The following is a 20,369-nucleotide window of genomic DNA, read 5'->3' on the forward strand; positions in this document are numbered from 1 at the left end:
TCAGTGGGTTAAGCCTCTGCCTTTGGCTCAGGTCATGATCCCAGGGTCCTGGGATCGAGCCCCGCATCGGGCTCTCTGCTCAGCAGGGAGCCTGCTTCTCCCTTCCTATCTGCCTGCCTCTCTGCCTACTTGTGATTTCTCTCTCTGTTAAATAAAAAAAAAAAACAAAAAAACAAAAAAACAAAAAAACGTTGATCTGCTTGAGAACTTTCCCTGTCTTACACATTTCCAGGTCCTGAGTGGTCTGGCTCCTGCTGATCCCTCCATCTCACTCAGCCATGCTTGCCCCCCTTGGGTCTCAACTTCAGTCACACAGACTTTTTTTCCGATCTGTGTAGGCAGGTGCTTTTTCATTCATTCATTCATCAGCCCCACTTCGTCATCCATTCACACCTGCTGTGTGCCAGGCCCACGTCAGCTGCTGGGGTTGGGGTCTTGAAGTAGGTAGGGCTGGCTGGCCCAGTGCTGAGTTCACCCTGAACTGCAGAGATGAAGTCACAAAATAAGTCCATTGAGCCTTACCATATGGTGCTCCCTTCACCTGAAAAAGGTTTTCCTGCAAACTTCAGTTCAAGGAATGGTTGCTCGGGACAACCTCCCCTGGATGCCCAGGCTGGGGCTGGTGACCTTTCAGCATGACACTGACCTCAGTTGGCAAGGTTAGCACATTAGCATGCTTCATTGATTAATGATCACCTCTCTCTTCAACTGTAAGCCCTACGGGGGAAGGACTTTGTTTGTCTTGTTCAGTTTGTGCCTCCAGGGGAGGGCACTAGCCTTGTGCTATGCAGGCTCACACTAAATGATAGGTTTAAAGAAGAGCAAGTTGCAGGAGGTAAAAAGCAGGGAGCAAAGTACAGAACCTTGGAGAAACTCAAAACCTGAGGGAATCATGAGAAGTAAAAAGAAGAGGAGAAGACAGGAGGAGCAGGAGAGCCAGAATTAAGTTGTAGAAACCAAGAAAGGAAAGGACTCACCAGAGGGGCAAGGGCTACCGAGGGGAAGAGGGGTGGATGGAGACTAAAAATGCATCTAGGGAATCTGAGTCATTTTCCAGGAAACTCTCTTGATGGCATGTGGGGCCAAGTAACTATAGGGGTTTTAGAAGCAGCGAGCTGTAAGCCTTCTAGAATGTTGTTTTGAGTGTTGACCAATGAAAGACAAAATTGCAACCTGCAAAACAAAATATGTATGTTTATTTGGGGTGTTAAGGGTTGCAATCCGGGAGACACAGGTTCCACCAAAACAAAAAACAAGCTCTGGAGAGACAAAGGAATTGAGAGTTTTTAAAGAAGAAAGAGGCCATTTACATCAGTTGTTTTGAACAAAATGTGATCATTGCTGGTAAAACTTTAGTTGTACTAACCTATGTGTGATTGATTGTCAGGACTAGTGTTAGGCAGAAAGTCCATTTATGTCCCTTTTGCCATGTAGCTGATGCCGTGGCTTTTAGCTGAGTTCAGCAAAAATTCTGAGAATTTGAGACAGAAAACATGAATAAGCTCCATTTCCTCAACCACCTCAGTGTCCTGCTGGCTCCATTTTAAAGAACCCTGTTAGCAATGCTGACTGCAATTTATTCTCTCTGTTAGCATGAGTTTCTTAACTTCCCAGAGACTCAGTTTCCTTAACTGTAAAATGAGGATGACAATAGTACCAGCTTCACAGGGTTGATGTGAGGATTAAAGAAACTAATGTACTTGTCTCTAAGAGGGGAATGGGGATTAACTGGGAAAAAAACATGTATTAACTTTCTGGGGGCAATAGTATTATTAAAAAAGAAACAAGCCTCAGATGGAGACATATCCCCCCTCACCCAGCCCCCCAACAGCAAACCAAGACTTAATGACAGTTTCAACCAACCCAAGAATGTGACCTTCTAACAGTCAATCTGAAATTTCCTGATCAGCACTGGTGAGATAATCTGTACAATTAAAAATGCTGCCATTCTCTTCCCCACAAAAAAAAAAAAAAAAAAAAAAGAAGAAGAAGAAGATGCCCTGGCCTGAAACTTTCAGTAATAACTAAAAGTTATTTCTTCTCTCTCTCTCTCTCTTTTTTTTCAGTAATAATTTCCTTGCCTTGCTTTCCTTCTAGTAAAAACTTTCCATTTTGAACAACTCCTTAGAGTATCTCTCTACTTGCTAGACAGGATGCTGCTGGATTCATGAATCACTTAATAAAGTCAATTAGATCTTCAAATTTACTTGGTTGAATTTCTGTTCTTTAACATTTCCATTTTCAACAGGGGCGATATTGCCCCCAACTGGGCAAAAATTGGTTCTTGGATGTAGACAAATCTTATATTTCAAAGGGATGGATTACAGGTCCTTGAGAAAGACGCACCTGGGTCCTGGGAGATACACACCTATCTATCTAATAGGGACGTTGGAAGGATTTACAATTGTGACGTCTTTTAGGTAAATGCTCTAGGAAAGGGAAGGGATATGTCAGTTGGATCACACGATGAACTCTCTGGGGAGCTTTGAGCTTTCACACACGGGTCTTTTAAGGAGAGTCCTCCTATGGACACTGCCTTAATACCTTAAGCTGTTAAAAACCACCCAAGAATTCGGTCAAGTCATAGTGCAGGAGTTTGGACGGTTATGAGAGTACTTTGCATTTCTTAATGCACAAGCTGAAGCTTTTAGGGGTGAAGTGTAGTGGTGTGCGGATTGCTAGATGCACACGTTAACCATTGTGTGATAAAGCCAATATAACCCATGTTACTTGTAGACTCTAGTCTGTCCTCCCTCGATTGGAATGGGAGCCTCAGGAGGAGAGGGACTTTGTCGGTCTGGCACATGGTAGGAGGTTAATAAAGTTATTTGTAAAATGTAAAATTTGTAAAATGACGAATATTTCCAAAGCGCTGAGATCAAGTACATGCTCAATACGTGGAAGCTTCCACTATTTTATTGTTCCCGGCAACCCGGAAGTTCTCGGCGGTGGAACTGAAGCAGAAGGTGCGCGCCCTAAGTCCAGCGGAGTCGCTCTGGCCCCCCTGAGCCTGAGCTCTATGGCGGGTCCTCCTGGATGGCGGAACCGCTCTGGCCGCCCAACGCTTCGGCTCTGTGGCGGATGCTTCCGGTCCGTGGGAGCATGCGCGGGGCTGCGCTAGCCGGGATCGCTATGGCAGCGGCGTCGCTGTGGGCCCAGCCTCCGAGCTCGCGTACGGGCCAGACAGTCTCGGCAGCCTCCAGATTCGCGGCCTCTTGGGCATGAGCGGGATCTCCCGCCGCGGCCCGCGACCCTGGCCGCCGCTGCCGCCGCATCCCAACCTTGGGCGGGCGCCGGGAACATGCCCCTGGCCGCCTACTGCTACCTTCGGGTCGTGGGCAGGGGCAGCTACGGGGAGGTGACGCTCGTGAGGCACCGGCGGGACGGCAGGCAGGTCGGCGGGGTTGGGGCCCGGTAGGGGGTGGAGGGCAGGCAGCGATATGCCGAGGCCGCCGTCCAAAGGCTAGGCTGCGGGTGGTCTGAAGGGGACTCACCTCGGATGTCACTTCAGGGAAACCGTCCCGTGCCACCAAGACTAGGTCAGGCCTTACTGTAATATGCGCCTCTAACTCCCTGTAGTTCTCCTTGGTATTAATTGTTACTCTTGATCTACACACCTTCTCCGCTCTTGACAACTCTGTCAGGTCATCCATTTCCACAGTCTAACGCAGGGCCTGGCAGGTATTACTCTTTGGATCAAGGGCCGCATACATCCGACCCGGAGACTACGGGACTCACTTAAAACCCATCACCTTCCCGCCAGACCTTTCACGGTCCCCATTTCTGTGAGTAGCACCACCAGCCATCCAGTTGCCCAAACCAGACACACCCAAGGGTCATTCTTGACACACCACTGCCCCCATTCATCTGTCCACTAAGCCAGCAGGCCTCTTCTCTCCCACTGGTATCACTGCAATCCAGGACATCATCATCTTTAGCTGAGCTGGGGTGGTGGCCTCCATGGATCCTCCCTGCCACCTGGCTCACTCTTCAATCCATCACTTTCATTGCCATCTCAGTGATCCTTCTAAAACTTACAGCTAATGTTGTCACTCCTTTCTTTAAAGCCCTTTATCCCATGACCCTCAGGATGATGAGCCAGTTCTTTAAAATGGTTTTTGAGTAGGGTGACCATTTAATGTATCGTACCAACTGGGACAGTTTTGAAACTGAAAGGAGGTGCTATTAATAATTACACGGACAGTGGCAGTGCCCCAGATAAGCTGAAAAGAGATGTCCCAGGTATAAGGCCCGCTAGCCTATTCTGCCTGATGTCAAGAGCTCGTAGCTCTGCCTAGAACACAAGCTCAGCTATAAGAGATTTATTCAATAGCAGTAGGGGGATGAGATGGGAGTGTCAATGAATTTTTGAGTGGAGGATGGAATACTGATGGTAATAAGAGTCCCTCACCCTTGAGCAGTAGTTTATATTTTACAAAACACATTTATATATATGCTTGTTGATTAACGGATTGCATGGACTGTTCATTGGTCATGAGCAATGTAATTAGGTGTTAGGGGATATTGATTTTTTTTAAGTGGGAATAATTTTGTTTTAGATTTTATTTATTATTTATTTGACACAGAGAGTTGTATGTTAACATGGACTCATTTTTTAGCCATTAGTGAAATGGTAAAATGCAGGTGGAAAGTATAATAAATTCTTTGTGATCCTCCAGCCTGTTGTAAGTCTAATCAGTTGAAAATATCAGTAAATTATAATTTACAAATCTTTACAAATTACAAATCTCGCAAAAGACTTACACACCTTTTCCCCAGTTTTGTGCTTTGTGAATAACAAAATGAATAGGCTGTCTTTCAGGCTCCAGGAGGTTGGTTTTGAGGACAGTCAGGAGAACCCTTAAATATTCTGAATGTATAAAACTGTATGCTTATTTGCACATTGTAAAATCACGTGTTTTCACTGTAGTATGTCATCAAAAAGCTGAACCTCCGAAATGCCTCCAGCCGAGAGCGACGAGCTGCTGAACAGGAAGCTCAGCTCTTGTCTCAGTTGAAGCACCCTAATATTGTCACCTACAAGGAGTCGTGGGAGGGAGGTGACGGTCTGCTGTACATCGTCATGGGCTTTTGCGAAGGAGGTGATCTGTACCGAAAGCTCAAAGAACAGAAGGGGCAGCTTCTGCCTGAGAGTCAGGTGGTGGAATGGTTTGTTCAGATCGCCATGGCTCTGCAGGTACTGTCCAGACACAGCATTCCACTTGCTCCAGGGTGACAGGGGGATGGCAAGTGGATTTTAGGAAAATCCTTCCTCAAAGCTTACCTGAAAAAAAATGTATTTAAAAAAAAAATCCATTTATGAAGTGGACCTAGGCCCTCTCACTATAGCATTAGAGTGTTTCTGAATGAATGATGTCTATATTGACGTAGATGTGGATTTCAGTTTGCAAGGGATGCCATTTCTCTGTTCATTTAATATTTATACCAAAATCAGTTCTAAGGGCCCTGAGTTGACAAAGCAAAAAATGACCATGTCTGTTATCAACTGGTCAGCTGTGTCATACTGGAAGGTGGTTGGGCTAATTAACATGCTTGAACTGTGGGGATATGGGCTTTAACCCCGCTGTGGCAGAGTGAGTGGAAATACAAAACATGTCTGTGTTTGAATATACACATATTCAAATGTGAGACTGTTTATGGAATACCATAATGGCAGACTTGTCCAGAATGGATTGACCTTATGTAAATTTTAAGATATGCTGTCTAACTGTTGGTGGGAATGCAAGCTGGTGCAGCCAGCAGGTTCCTCAAAAAGTTGAAATCAGAGCTACCCTATGACCCAGCAATTGCACTACTGAGTGTTTACTCTAAAGATACAAATGTAGTGATCTGAAGGGGCACGTGCACCCGAATGTTTATAGCAATGTTTATGGCAGCCATGTCTGCAATAGCCAAACTATGAAAAGAACATAGATGTCCATCAACAGATGAATGGGTAAAGAAGATGTGGTGTATATATATATACAATGGAATATTATGCAGCCATCAAAAGAAACGAAATCTTGCCATTTGCAATGATGTGGATGGAACTAGAGGGTATTCTGCTGAGCAAGATAAGTCAATCAGAGAAAGAATTATCATATGATCTCTCTGATATGAGGAATTTGAGAGGCAGGGTGGGGGGTTGTGGGGGTAGGGAAGGAAAAAAGGAAACAAGATGGGATCGGGAGGGAGACAAACCATAAGAGAGTATTAATCTCACAAAACAAACTGAGGGTTGCTGGAGGGTTGGGGGGGATAGGGATAGGGTGGCTGGGTTATGGACACTGGGGAGGGTGTGTGCTGTGGTGAGTGCTGTGAACTGTGTAAGCCTGACGATTCACAGACCTGTACCCCTGGGGCAAATAATACATTATATGTTAATAAAAATAATTTCAAAAAATATATGCTATCTAAATAAAAGTGATCTTGTTATAGTTGGAAATATTATTAAGCTCAAGATATCATGAGTCTGAGGGGACTGTGCATATGATCCTGTACAAGTTGTCTTCCTCCCTTCAGGGGGAGTTTGTAAGCCTATTTTTAACTGGATCCATTTAATGCCAAATGGTGAAATTGTCAAGGTACCAAGCAACAGTTGTGAAGGATACTGGTGCAGATTAATGCATGGAACTACATTTCTTGCTTTGGAAAGTTGTAAATCCCACTTTTTATTTAGAGATGATAGGAGAGTAGTGTTTTGATATTTAGATGACTGTGATGCTTACACTTGTGCAAATGTTGATGTGTGTAAGAAGGCAAGAATAAGTAAGTAGATAAGTGTTTTTATGTTTAATGAAGTTTTATTTCTCTCCTCAGTATTTACATGAAAAACACATCCTTCACCGAGATCTGAAAACTCAAAATGTCTTCCTAACAAGAACAAACATCATCAAAGTGGGTGACCTAGGAATTGCTCGAGTGTTAGAGAACCACTGTGACATGGCTAGCACCCTCATCGGCACACCCTACTACATGAGCCCCGAATTGTTTTCAAACAAACCTTATAACTATAAGGTAGGATTGAACTGCATATGCCAGCTCACCCTGTCTCTAGGACAGTATAACTTCAGAACCCATCAGATAGAAAGTCAGAGGGATTCTCTGTGAATTGGCTTAAGAAAAATGTTTTCTGTTTCTTGGTTTTTCTTGAGATTATTTATTTATTTATTTGAGAGAGAGAGAGAGCGCGCGCGTGAGGGCGAGAACCAGCATGGGGAGAGGGAGAAGCAGGCTCCAGCTGAGCAGGGAGCCTGATGTGGGGCTTGATCCCAGGACTCTGGGATCATGACCTGAGCTGAAGGCAGATGTTAACTGCCTGAGCCACCCAGGCACCCTGAAAATGTTTTTTGTTTTGTTTTGTTTTCAGAGGAAAAATGGCATAGGCATTCTGACATTTGATTATTTCCTATTTTTCTTTTCTAGTCTGATGTTTGGGCACTGGGATGCTGTGTTTATGAAATGGCCACCCTGAAGCATGCTTTCAATGCAAAAGACATGAATTCTTTAGTTTATCGGATTATTGAAGGAAAGGTAAAGACTATTCTGAAATTAATTGTTTTTAATATTTTAAGCAAGGTTAATTTAATGCAGCTTTGTAAGTAGCTATTGGCAAAAATGAGTCATCCTTGATGTCAGGTAGATAGGTAAGAATGGTAAGCTCCTTCTATGGGGAAGGTTGAACTAGAAAGAGAAGGGATTGATCGTATTTCAGTTATTAATTTGTAAAGGTGGCTTAATGGTTCTGAAAAATTGGCTTTTTGAAAACCATCGCCTTTTAACCACAGGATGTTCAGGTGCCCTGAGAGGATATTGGTAGCTTCCCCTGAGCCACTGTGGTTAAATGAGCCCCATCTAAAATGAGTCCGCTCTGGGCAAAGTACCCATTCCATTCCCAGCTTGCTCAGTACCTGGTGATTGGAAGACACTTTGCAATGATGTAAAATAGTAATAATAATAATGATGATGATGATGATGATGATGATAAGTCTACCCTTTGAGGGTGATGCTCCTTTGATAATCATTACAATTACAAGTAGCTGGTTAAGAGCTGCACAAAGCGATGTGCATGGTAGAGACACCAGAGCAACCACGTTTACATGTTACTTCCATGAGGCTAGTTGTCCTCTGCAGTGTTAGGCATCCACACGCCATTAAATTTCAAAGCTGTAAACCACCTACTGATTTTAATATTATGCCAAGACTCATTTTCTTAATTTCAAAATATTGAAAAACACAAAAAAAGTAAAATGTACCCATAATTCTACTACTTAAGACTCAAACAAGAAAGGAGTAAATTCCCCTCTTTTTAAAATTCTTTTCTCCCCTCTGGAGATCACCATTGCTAGGAATTTTGTGCATATCCTTCCTAGCGTTTTCCTGTCTGTATATATATCTCAGTCTGGGTGTATATATGCACATATACACACACAAGCACTTTAAAAGAGTAACTGAGATGGAATCAGGCAGTACGTATTAGTATACAGCTTGATTTTTTTTGCTTAATATACGTGGGACATCTTTGTAGTTTGATAGCTGTCATATTTTTTAAGAAGCTGCCTAGCATTTTATTAGAAGGCTGTACCATAGGCTATGCTATAGGTAGACATTTAAGTTGTTCCCAGTGGTTTACTACTGCAAGAACAAGGCTGCAGTGAATATCCTGGTACATAAGTCTTTAGGAACTCGTGGTCTTATTTCTGAAGGAGACAGTCCTCAAATGGGACTGCTGGTTTGAAGGATCTACTTTTACAGTCTCACAACTTGCTGCTATGACCAGGACACTAGCAAGATTGCTGTATGCTGGCTCTTTTCTGGTTCTGTGTATAATGACTTTAAAGAAATATTGGGAAACATCTACTTTTTCCTTATGTTTTGCTTCACAAGACCAGAGTCGTAATTGTGATATTATTTCTCTTTGTAGCTGCCACCAATGCCAAAAGATTATAGCCCAGAGCTGGCAGAACTGATAAGAACAATGCTGAGCAAAAGGCCTGAAGAAAGACCCTCCGTAAGGAGCATCCTGAGGCAGCCTTACATAAAGCGCCAGATCTCTCTGTTTCTGGAGGCCACAAAGGCGTAAGACGCTTCCCTTGCAAATAGGTGGCTAAATAGTTGAATAAAAGAAGGTAGCTTCTAATTATACATTTATTAAAAATTTTTAAAAAATTATAAAAAGTATAAAAAAAGATACCTTCTATAATTCTCATATGAAAATTTATGGTGAAGTTTTATTTATTTATTTATTCTGAAAGAGAGAGAGAGAGAGAAGGGAGGAGGGGCAGAGGAAGAGGGAGAGAAAATCTTAAGCAGGCTCCATACCCAGTGCAGGCCCCGACATGGGGCTCAATCTCATGACCCTGAGGTCATGACCTGAGCTGGAATCAAGAGTCAGATGCTTAACCGATTGAGCCACCCAGGCACTCCTGTGGTGAGGTTTTTTTTTTTTTTTTTTTTAAAGATTTATTTATTTATTTATTTGACAGACAGAGATTACAAGTAGGCAGAGAGGCAGGCAGAGATAGAGGAGGAAGCAGGCTCCCCGCTGAGCAGAGAGCCCGATGCGGGGCTCGATCCCAGGCCCCTGGGATCATGACCTGAGCCGAAGGCAGAGGCTTTAACCCACTGAGCCACCCAGGCGCCCCTGTGGTGAGTTTTTTTAAAACATGAAGGAAAATTGCATGATTAGGGCATGTTTGAGGTTTATGTAATTGCTAAAATCAGAAATCTAGAAAACCAGTTAGAGAATCACTTTAACATTCCTCAGAGGGTTCCAAGACACATTAAGTATGATCCTTTCAAAAGGATATATGTTTTAGAAAGCACATGAAAATGAGATTATCTAGGAAGGCTGTTATATGTTATGTACTATGTGAGAGTCACATTTAAAAATCAAGCGCTCAAATTTCTGAGAGTTTCCCTAACTAAGTTTCCCTCTTTACTCATAGTTCTCAAGAGAAAAGTTTATTTCTTTGACCTGCAGGGATTACCTTCACTAAACAGCTCTTCCACGATCTAAGAGTGACGCGATCTCTGCCTTGTGACATGTTAGATTGAAGAGTAATACTAGACAGGCCCCAGGGGATAAAGATAAACTATCTTTTTATTTACACTGTCTATAGTTTGCACCAAACAGACCTTTGGCCTGGCGCAGCCTCGGTCTCATGCTCCTCTTGGATTCTCCAGAGGGTAAGTTAGCTCAGTTGTAGAAACGTCACACTAAAGGAGTTGGGAATATTAATCCTGTACTCTTTTATTCTGTAAGTCCAGGCTGAGCACACCCATCATTCTTGCTGTCAAACTTGGCAAAGCAGTTGTGGTATAATTACAAACATGTGAAACTTGAAAATTATGCTGGTTCTTCTGTACATGAGGTAATTTCTCATTGGTTTTTTATGGTGGAATAATCTTGTATTTACAGACAAGTTGCAGAGATTGTACAGAGAGTTTCTGTACACCCCTCCCCCAGCTGCTCCTATCATAGACATCTTACATTACCATGGTGCGTTTGTCAGAACCAAGAAAACAACATCAGTACCTGACTGTTGACTAAACTCCAGACTTTATTTGGCCCTCACCGGTATTTCTACTAATGGCCTTTTTCTCTTCTAGGGTCCAATCCAGGATACCATATTGCATTTAGTCTTCCTGTCTCCTTAATCAACCGAGTCTCTCACTTTCTTGGTTTTTCATGACCTTGATTGATTTTGAGGAGTACTAGTCAAGTGTTTTGCAGAACGCCCCCTGGTTTTTAGAAAACTATTTTCTCTAAGTGGAACAGTTTTTATGATACACACATGCCTTTCCCAGATATGTAAAAACTTCTCATCTTCACTATACTGATAATAATTTTTTTCTTTTCTTCCTCATAAAGAAAAACCTCCAAAAGTAATATTAAAAATGGCGACTCTAAATCAAAGCCTGCTGCTGCAGTGGTCTCTGGAAATGTTGAATCGAGTCATAAAGCCGTTCCCCTCCAGCCACACTCTTCTGAGGGCTCCAAGACATATGGAATGGTATGTATTTTAAAAACCATTAAAGCGATAGGTTATTTAAGCAGGTTATATGACATGATGTTAGCCATTTTGTAGTGAACTATTCATTGTGTTTAGTGCCTTCCCAGTGTTGTGCAGCCATCACCTCTATCTTGTTCCAAAACATTCCACGTCACCAGGAAAGGAAACCCCAGACCCGTTAAGTAATCATCCTCATTCTTTCCTCCACCTGGCCTCTGGAAACCACCAACGTGTAGTCTGTCTCTGTGGGTTTGCCTGTTCTGAGTATTTCATGTAAAAAGAATCATAGTATGTGACCTTTCGTGTCTGGCTGCTTTCACTGAGCAGGACATTTTGGAGGTAGCATGTGTCAGTTCTCTATCTGTTTTTATTTCTGAGTAATACTCCACTGTACGTATGCACCACAGTTTGCTTTTCCATTCGTTCATTGGTGGATATTGAGTTGTTTCCACCACCTGGCTGTTGGTATGAAAATTTGGGTACAAGTCTTTGGGTCCCTGTTTTAAGTTCTTTTGGGATATATACCTAGGAGTGAGATTGCTGGGTCATGTGGTAGTTCTATATTTACTTTCTGAGGAACCAACACACTGCTTTCCAGAGCGGTTGCATTTTACTTCCCACCAGCTAATGCACAAGAGCTCTGGTTTCTCTATAATCTCACCGACTTGTCATTTTCTACTTTTTGGATTCTAGCCATCCTGCTTTATATGAAGCGGTATCTCGTGTGGTTTTGACTTGCGTTTCCCTAATGACTAACGATATGTCTTCCCACAAGCTTCTTGGCCATTTGTATTCCTTCTCTGGAGAAATGTCTGTTAAGCACTTTGGCCATTTTTTAGTTGGGTTTTTTATATTCTTGTCATTTAGTTCTAAGAGTTCTGTGTGTAGTCTGGAGAGTAGATCCTTATCAGATACATGATTTACAGATATTTCTTCTCATGCTGTAGGTTAGCTTGTCACTTTCTTGATAATGTCCCTTTATGCACAAAAGCTTTTAATTTTGATGAAGCCCAAATTATCTGTTTTTTTCTTATGTTGCTTATGCTTTTGGTGTCATATCTAAGAATTCCTTGCCAATTCCAAGTTCATGATGATGTATGCCTGTGTTTTTTTCTAGGAGGTTTATAATTTCAGCTCATATTTAGGTGGTTGACTCATTTTTAAAATTTTAAAATTGATACATTTCAAAAATTAAATATGAATTTAAAAATTTAAAAATTCATTTTTAAAATTTTTTTTTAATTTTTAAGAATTTGCTTAAAAATATTTATTTATTTTGGAGAGAGAGAGAGAGCATGAGCAGTAGGGACAGAGGGAGAGAGAATCTCAAGCAGGCTCCACACTGAGTGCAGAGCCTTATGCATGGCTCAGCCCCACAACCTAAGCTGAAACCATGAGTCAGATGCTTAACGAACTGTGCCACTGAGGTGCCCCAGAACTTGCCATTTTGAGCCACCTCTGAGGCTACAATTTATTGGCCTTAACTACACTCACAATATTGTGCAACCATCACCAGTATCTCCCAAAACCCTTTCATCATTCCAAGTAAACTCTGTACTCATTAAGCAATAGTTCCCCATTCCTCTATTCCCAGGCCCTGGTAACCTCTAATCTACTTTCTGTCTCTATGAGTTTGCCGGTTCTAGATGAGTGGAATCATACAGTATGTCCTTTTGTGTCTGGCTTGTGTCATTTAGCATGTTTTTAAGGTTCATCCATGTTGTAGCATGTATCAGTACTCCATTCTTTTATATGGCTGAGTAATATTTCATTGTTATGTGTATTTTGTATTTTGTGTATCCCTTCATCTGCTAATGGACATTTAGGTCATTTCCACCTTTTGTCCAGTGTGAATAATGCTGCTGTAAATCATTGGTGAGCAATTACCTGTTTGAGTCCCTACTTAGTTCTTAGGGATATTTACCTAGGAGTGAGATTGCCAGGTCATATGGTGATTCTGTGTTTAACTTTCTGAGGAACCTGCTGTACCTTTTTTGAGTTGATTTTGTATGGTGTAAGGAGTGCTATAATAAGTTGGAAGCATATTTTCACTCAGGGCGAAGACAAATGTTTGCCCCAGGAGAAACCCATAGTCATTGCCCCCTTGAAGACACCAGCAAGTCTGAAAAGCCACACCTGCAAACCAGACGTGAGCAATACCTCAGAATCATTAGCCACAATCAGTAAAGTGAATATTGACATCTTACCTGCAGAAAGAAGGGATTCGCTGAGCGCCGGCTTAGTTCGGGAGAATCAGCCAAGACACTTAGATGCTGTTCATGAGCTAGAAGGTAACCGCAGTATTTCTCAAGTGAAGGAGAAGCTGCAGGATGGCACTATGCCCAGTCCTCAACCCGGAAACCTGACTCCCACATGGTTCTCTGACGATGTCACTGGGGAAAGGAATGACCCAGTGAGACCTCTGCAGCCCCTCAACAAAGACCAGAAGCCGAAAGACCAGGTGAGTGATATGCATGAGGTGCCGGTTTCAGAAAGAAAATGGAAAGTGCAGTTACAAAGATAATGAGTTGTGTTGTTCATTGGGTTCTACTTGGCATTTTAGGAAAATCAGTTAGTCTGTGTGCCATTTTAAACATTATAGAAACCAAAGGATAGGACCCGCAGGATTCTTAGACGCCTTGTGCGCCACCATAGGGTATCTGGTGGAAGCATGCTATTTTTATGTTTTCTCCCATTTCTTTGTCACTCTTCCTTAGGCTTCCACATGGAAGGGTAGTTCCACCAAGTAGGTAACATCACATTTCTTCTTGCACTTGGAAAGTTAGTGCTTGATCTTACTTCTTAAGGAAAAAAAAAAAAGTATTTTATGTGTTGGAACCAAAGGGGAAGGAAGAAAAGAAAAGGAAAGGAAAGGAGCAAAAGGATTTTGATACTAAGAGACTGTTCTGAGTAAATTTAAAGGTTAACTTCTACTTGAACTTAGAAAGAAGCGTAAGTTAAACGAAACATGGCAATAGCCGAGGATTAGAAAGCCAGAACATTTGGTGACCTTTTCATTTTTATATGTAAAATATTCTAAAAATATATTTAAGATGTACATTTTAATTATTTTTATAATCTATGCTAAAATATTTAAATTTGATATATTAAACATATTTTTATATTTGATAGCTCTATATAAGACATATAAAAACTATTTTATACAAATATATTCAAAAATTTTTTTAAGGTTTTATTTATTTGAGAGAAAGCAAGCACACACAAGCAGGGGGAGCAGCAGGCAGAGGGAGAAGAAGCAGCAGGCTCCCCACTGAGTAGGGAGCCTGACATGGGGCTCGGTCCTAGGACCCTGGTATCATGGCCTGAGCCAAAGGCAGGCGCTTAACCAGCTGAGCCACCCACGCGCCCCTATATTCAAATGTTTTAAATGAATTTTTGTTCTGATGGAAAAGTCAAAGTAAAGCCATTGGATTGAAGTCTTAAACTTTCTTTGGACACTGGAATTCTTAGTATTTTGTGGATAAAACTATATGTGTGCTGCTTGTTCTGCTTGGCTCTCAAATTACATTCAGATTCACTTCCTTCATTTTTTTCTGTTTATTTTTCTATCTTTAAAATACCGATTCAGTGGGTTTTGGTGTACTTTTAGGGTTGTACAGTCATCACATCTAATTCCAGAACATTTCCATAACCTTAAAAAGAAACCCCATACCCACTAATAATAACCCATTGCTCCTTGCCCCCAGCCCCTGGCAACCATTGTCTGTATGGATTTGCCTGTTCCGAGCATGTCATGTACACGCATACCTCAGAGAAACTGCAGGTTCAAATCCAGGTCACCACAATAGAGCAGATATTGCAATAAAGGTTATCAAATTTAATTTTTGGTTTCCCAGCGCATGTAAAAGTTACATTAAGGCTATAGTCTAACCACTGTCTGAGCTTTCAGCACATCACGATCTGTGTGCTGGTGGAGGGTCTTGCCCTGAGGTCGATTGTTGCTGATTGATCAGGGTGGTGGTTGCTGAAGGCTGGGGTGGCTGAGGCAATTTCTTTCAACAGGATGACAGTGAAGTTTGCCGCATCTGTTGATGCTTCCTTTTACTTAAACACTTAGAAGCCATTGTAGCATTATTAATTGGCCTAATTTTAATATTGTTGTGTCTCAAGGAATAAGAAGGCCTGAGGAGAGGTGGAGAGATGGGGAACAGCCAGTCAGTAGAGCGTCGGAACACACACATTTGTCAATTAAGTTCTCCATCTTTTATGGACAGTTTGTGGTGCTCCCAAACAATTACAGTAGGAACATCAGCCATCACTGATTACAGATCACCATAACAAATACAGTACTATTGAAAATGTTTGAAACATTGTGAGAATTACTAAAATGTGACACTGAGACGGAAAGCCAGCAGATGCTGTTGGAAAAATGGCACTGATAGACTTGCTCGTTGCAGGGTTGTCATAAACTTTCCATTTGTAAAAAAAACACACACACACAATTGTCTGTGAAGCATAATAAAGTGGAGCACAGTAAAATGAGGTATGCCTGTAAAGAGAATCATGAAATTTGTGGCCTTTTATGGCAGCTTCTTTTACTTAGCATGATGTTTTCAAGGTTTACTCATGTTGTAGCATCTACCAGTATTGGATTCCTTTTAAATTTTTTTTTTTTTACTTTTTTTAAGGAATTTTTTTTTGAATATTTTATTTGTTTATTGGAGAGCAAGAGAACATGAACAGGGGGGAGGGGTAGAGGGAGAAGCAGACTTTCCCCTGAATAGGGAGCCTGATGCAGGACTCGATCCCAGGACCCTGGGATCATGACTTGAGCTGAAGGCAGATGCTAAACTGACTGAGCCCCCCAGGCATCCCTGCATTCCTTCTTAAATTGCCAAATAAATTCACTGTATGTGTACACCATATTTTATTTACCCATTCATCAGTTCGTGAACATTTGGGTTGTTTTCACTTTTTAGTCACTATGGATAATGCTGTTATGAACATTCTTTTTGTTGTTGTTGTTCCTGTTATGAACATTCTTTTTTTTTTTTTTTTTTTTTTAAAGATTTTATTTATTTATTTGTCAGAGAGAGAGAGAGAGTGAGCACAGGCAGACAGAGTGGCAGAGGGAGAAGCAGGCTCCCCGCAGAGCAAGGAGCCCGATGTGGGACTCGATCCCAGGACGCCGGGATCATGACCCGAGCCGAAGGCAGCCGCTTAACCAACTGAGCCACCCAGGCGTCCCCTGTTATGAACATTCTTATACTAGCTTGTGTGTGGACATGTTTTCAGTTCTCTTGGATATATACCTATGATTGGAATTGCTGGGTCATATGGTAATTCTATGTTTAACTTTTTGAGGAACTCTAGGACTGTTTTCCAAAGCAACTACATCATTTTACTTCCCAACAATATGTGAGAGTTGCAGTTTCTCCACGTCCTCACCAGTACTTCCTATTTTCTGGTTTTTTGATACTAGCTATCCTAATGAGTGTGAAATGTAGCTTACTGTGGTTTGGATTTGCATTCCCTGATGACTAATGATGTTGAGCACCTTTTCATGTGCTTATTGGCCATTTGTATACCTACTTTGGAGAAATATCTATTCAGATCCTTTTTCCCCCCCAAGATTTTATGTATGTATTTATTTGAAAGGGAGAGTGTGCAGGCTGGGGGAAGAGCAGAAGAGTGAGAGAGAATCTCAAGCCAACTCCATGTAGAGCAAGGGACTCCATCTCATGACCCTGCGATCATGACCTGAGCCAAAATCAAAGTTGGCTGCCTAACTGACTGAGCTGCCCAGGCACCCCAGAAAATAAGTTTTTTTAAAAAAAGGTAAATCGAAAAAAAAAAGTAAATCAAAAACATCAGTAGTCTCAGGTTAATAACAATCTGAGTAATTTAATTAAACTAATTATTTAGTTTGGGGGGGCCGCCTGGGTGGCTCAGATGGTTAGGCGACTGCCTTTGGTTCGGGTCATGATCTCCAGGTCCTGGGGTTGGGCTCCCGGCTCAGTGGGGGTCTGCTTCTCCCTTTCCCTTTGCTTCTCCCCCTGCACATGCTGTCTTTCTGTCTGTATCTCTTTGTCTCAAATGAATAAAGATCTTTATTTAATCTTCATTAAATATCTTTATTAAATCTTTAAAAATATATGTAATTATTTATTAGGGGTCACCTGTGTGGTGCAGTTTGGTAAGTGTCCAGCTCTTGGTTTTGGCTCAGGTTGAGATGTCGATTGTGAGTTGGAGCCCTGCCTCAGACTCTGCACTGAGCCTGGAGCCCACTTGGGATTCTCTGCCCCTCCTGTTCATCCCCCCCCCATTCTGTCTCTCTCTCTCTCTCTCTCTTAAATAAATTTAAAAATCTTTTTTAAAAGTAAGTACTTATTTTTATTTGGGAAAAGAGGAAAAAAAGCCAGAATATGTGGGTAACTGATGTCAGCGCTTTGTCTTTGCCTGTCAGCACTGCAAATGAGCATGCATTTTGAGAAAGACATTCCTCCTTCTCATTTCCAGTTACAATTTTATAATAGTTTGGCCATTTGGAAGTTCAAAAGACTATTTCATTATTCTGTTTTCTTTTTTGTTTGTTTCATTTTATTATTTTTAAGGATCAAGTTCCTGGTGAATGTGTTACAGAAAAGCCAGACAGAACCCACCCAGGTTTAAAGCCACAGGGCTCCGGCTCTGAGCCTTCCCTTTCTCGACAGCGACGACAGAAGAAAAGAGAACAGCCCGAGCACAGTGGGGAAGAGAAACAGGTCAGCAGAGAGCTCTGTGGAGTAAGTCATTGTTCTGCGGCTTGGGAAATAGAGTTCATTTAGAAGGATTAGCAGTTGCCGAAAAAGGCACGTAAGAAATGCAGGGAGCATGTGGAGGGGAGTGGCAATGGGGAGATGCTAACTATTAGTTTTCAAATCTCAGTGAGTTGGAAACAGAGTAAAGATTTTATCTTCCCCAGCAAAAATGGACAGGTCGTCTTGAGAGTTAAGGGAACAAGCTAACAAGAGTAGATCTCTGATCCCTCCTGTGTTACACTGATGAATAGTTTCTCCCTCTACATAAAATCCTGTCGACACCTCCTTTTTTGAAGTGACTTTCATGAGCACCCTCTCTGTAAGCTTCTTAGATGGTCGTTCACTTTTGGCAGAGTTTCTTTCCAATAGACATCAATGTTTTGAAGTTTTTGAGAACAAACAATTAACAAATACAAAGGAGACTTAATGGTGGGGGATCTTTGGAGGTGGCTGTATAGGAAATTGATAATTTCCCACTTCCCCCTTTTATAATTATTTAAATTCCAGGAGGCTGCTCCTCGACTTTTGCCTTCTCTTCCCATTGTTGGAAAAATGGATGTCACATTAACACAAAAAGATGCTGAAAACCAAAGAGGAGTGGCCATTGGGTCTGCTGCAAGCTGTTCAAGGAGCAGGGAGGTGTCCTCATCAAAGGTTTGCAGGAGTGTATATTGGATTTTTTTCCAACCTTACAAAACTTTTTGGTTGTAAAAATCCTGCATATGTTGTGGAGTTTTATATTAAAACATCTTAGCCAGGGCACCTAGGTGGTTCAGTCGGTTGGGTATCTGCCTTCAGGTCAGGTTGTGTTCCCAGGGTCCTGGGATGGAGCCCCGAGTTGGGCTTCCTGCTCAGCGGGGAGCCTGCTTCTTTTCTCCCTCTGCGTGCTGCTCCCCCTGCTTATGCGAACTCTCTCTCTGTCAAATAAATAAATAAAATCCTCAAAACAAAACAAAACACCTTAACCCTGCTTTTTGCCAAACAGCTTAGAGGAGAAATTTGTGATTCTCAGCAGAAGTTTTTATTGAAATGGATGGAATCTATAGTTCCAGGGATGGTCACTTCCACTTAATTAAGGAAACTAAGTACATTCTGAATGTGAGAAATGCAAAATTTTCCATTTGCTCTTCCGAAAATGAGTACTTCCCAGAAATGAGGGTTGTGATTATTCCTAGTTAGTAGTTGTGACCGTGATGTGAATTGGTTTCAAGCAGATACTCCTTTAAAGACCTGTGCAGGGCCTGTCCTGTAGTGCTGGATGAAACATCAGACATTGCAGCTGTTATAAAAATAGTGAGTAGGAGTGAAAGTAACTTACTCTCTTTAAAAGGATCGACCATTATCAGCAAGAGAGAGGAGACGACTAAAGCAGTCACAGGAAGAGGTGTTCCCCTCAGGTAAAGCTTTCTCTTTCCTTCATCTATTGGAGGTTGTTGGTTTGGCTTAAGGATATAACATTGGTTTTGACTGTGAGGTGTGAGGAATTTTGAGCATCAGTGATCCATGGGGGAAATTTTGGAAGATTTTTTGGAAGAATTTTTGAAATTTCTTGGGTCTTTAAAAAGAATCAACATAGGTTGTTGGGTCTGGAACTTGTATATCAGAGGAAGAGGATAGTAAAAAGAGATCAAGAGAGCTTTGAGTGGCATTAACTGCTGAGAGATTTCAGACAGGAAATGGAGTGAGTGTTTAATGTGTTTCTGTGTTCAGATTCTGCTGGTCAGGAAGTGCTGTCTTCTCAGGAACAGAGGAACGAAGCTGGGAGAATGGTGTTGCCCTGGGCCGAGGGCCGCGATCATTCTTATTACTATAAAGACAGTACTAGCAGATTCTATTTATTGAATGCTGACTCTGTCTCAAGCATTATGGAAAGCACTTTAAGAGCATTATCTCATCTCCTGTTTATGGTAACTCTCAAAGGTAGGCAGCATTGTCTGCATTTTGCAGCTGAGGAAGCCGAGGCTTGGAGAGGTTACATAACTTGACCAGGGTCACAGGGCTGGTGGACCTAGAACTATGTCTGAGGTGTCAGACACTGGAGTAATGATGAATATGCTGAGTTACCTCTAGGCTGGCACTTGCTGTAAAGCCCTCTTCTGAGGCCAGCCCACCACAAACAACTGCTGGGGGTGCCTGCTTTTTCAGGCCCTTCAGTGAGGAGAGCTTCTCTGAGTGCATCAGGGCCAGGGAAACCACAAGAAGAAGGCCAGCGTGCCCCTGCCCGATGGTTGTCTCCTGACTGCACGGTGGCTCAGGTATGTTACACAGTCCCATGGAAAAGGGGGACGGGTTTGCATCTGGCAAGCCTGATACAGTAAATCTCATAAATGCCAGCTCCGTTGATTTCTGGGACAGCACTGCCTGAAGTTACACTTTTTCACTCCTGATAAGGAAAAGAACTGGTGAATAATAACTAAAAAGGTTATTTTTGCTCCGTTAAAGGAATGAGTTTTTAGGTGCTCTTATAAGCAGTTGGTAGCTTAGTTACTATCTTTTTTAGGTAGTCTTTACAGCAGGACTTCCCAAGGGTTTCCACTAGGCAACATTTTGCTTATAATGCTGTGCAACGAATATACCCACCTGCCTGGCTAAA

At 42.0% G+C, this 20,369-nt stretch overlaps 1 protein-coding gene across 2 annotated transcripts in view; it reads left to right on the forward strand.

The window, feature by feature from the left end:
• Positions 1–3,100: 3,100 nt before the first annotated feature.
• Positions 3,101–20,369, forward strand: part of NEK4 (NIMA related kinase 4) — a 34,782-nt gene continuing 17,513 nt past the window's right edge. Inside the window, exons 1-11 of one of the 2 annotated variants that reach the window (XM_080812187.1) lie at positions 3,101–3,394; positions 4,931–5,197; positions 6,820–7,017; positions 7,426–7,533; positions 8,924–9,078; positions 10,874–11,015; positions 13,072–13,476; positions 17,591–17,761; positions 18,284–18,430; positions 19,107–19,173; positions 19,922–20,031. In XM_080812187.1, the coding sequence (XP_080668313.1) occupies positions 3,302–3,394; positions 4,931–5,197; positions 6,820–7,017; positions 7,426–7,533; positions 8,924–9,078; positions 10,874–11,015; positions 13,072–13,476; positions 17,591–17,761; positions 18,284–18,430; positions 19,107–19,173; positions 19,922–20,031 (1,863 nt within the window). In that variant the 5' untranslated portion in view covers positions 3,101–3,301. The remainder of the gene's footprint in view (positions 3,395–4,930; positions 5,198–6,819; positions 7,018–7,425; positions 7,534–8,923; positions 9,079–10,873; positions 11,016–13,071; positions 13,477–17,590; positions 17,762–18,283; positions 18,431–19,106; positions 19,174–19,921; positions 20,032–20,369) is intronic. The other variant, XM_080812188.1, reaches the window with a different exon arrangement.

This window comes from Martes martes, assembly GCF_963455335.1.
Source record: "Martes martes genome assembly, chromosome: 1".
In the NCBI taxonomy this organism is placed as follows: Eukaryota; Metazoa; Chordata; class Mammalia; order Carnivora; family Mustelidae; genus Martes; species Martes martes.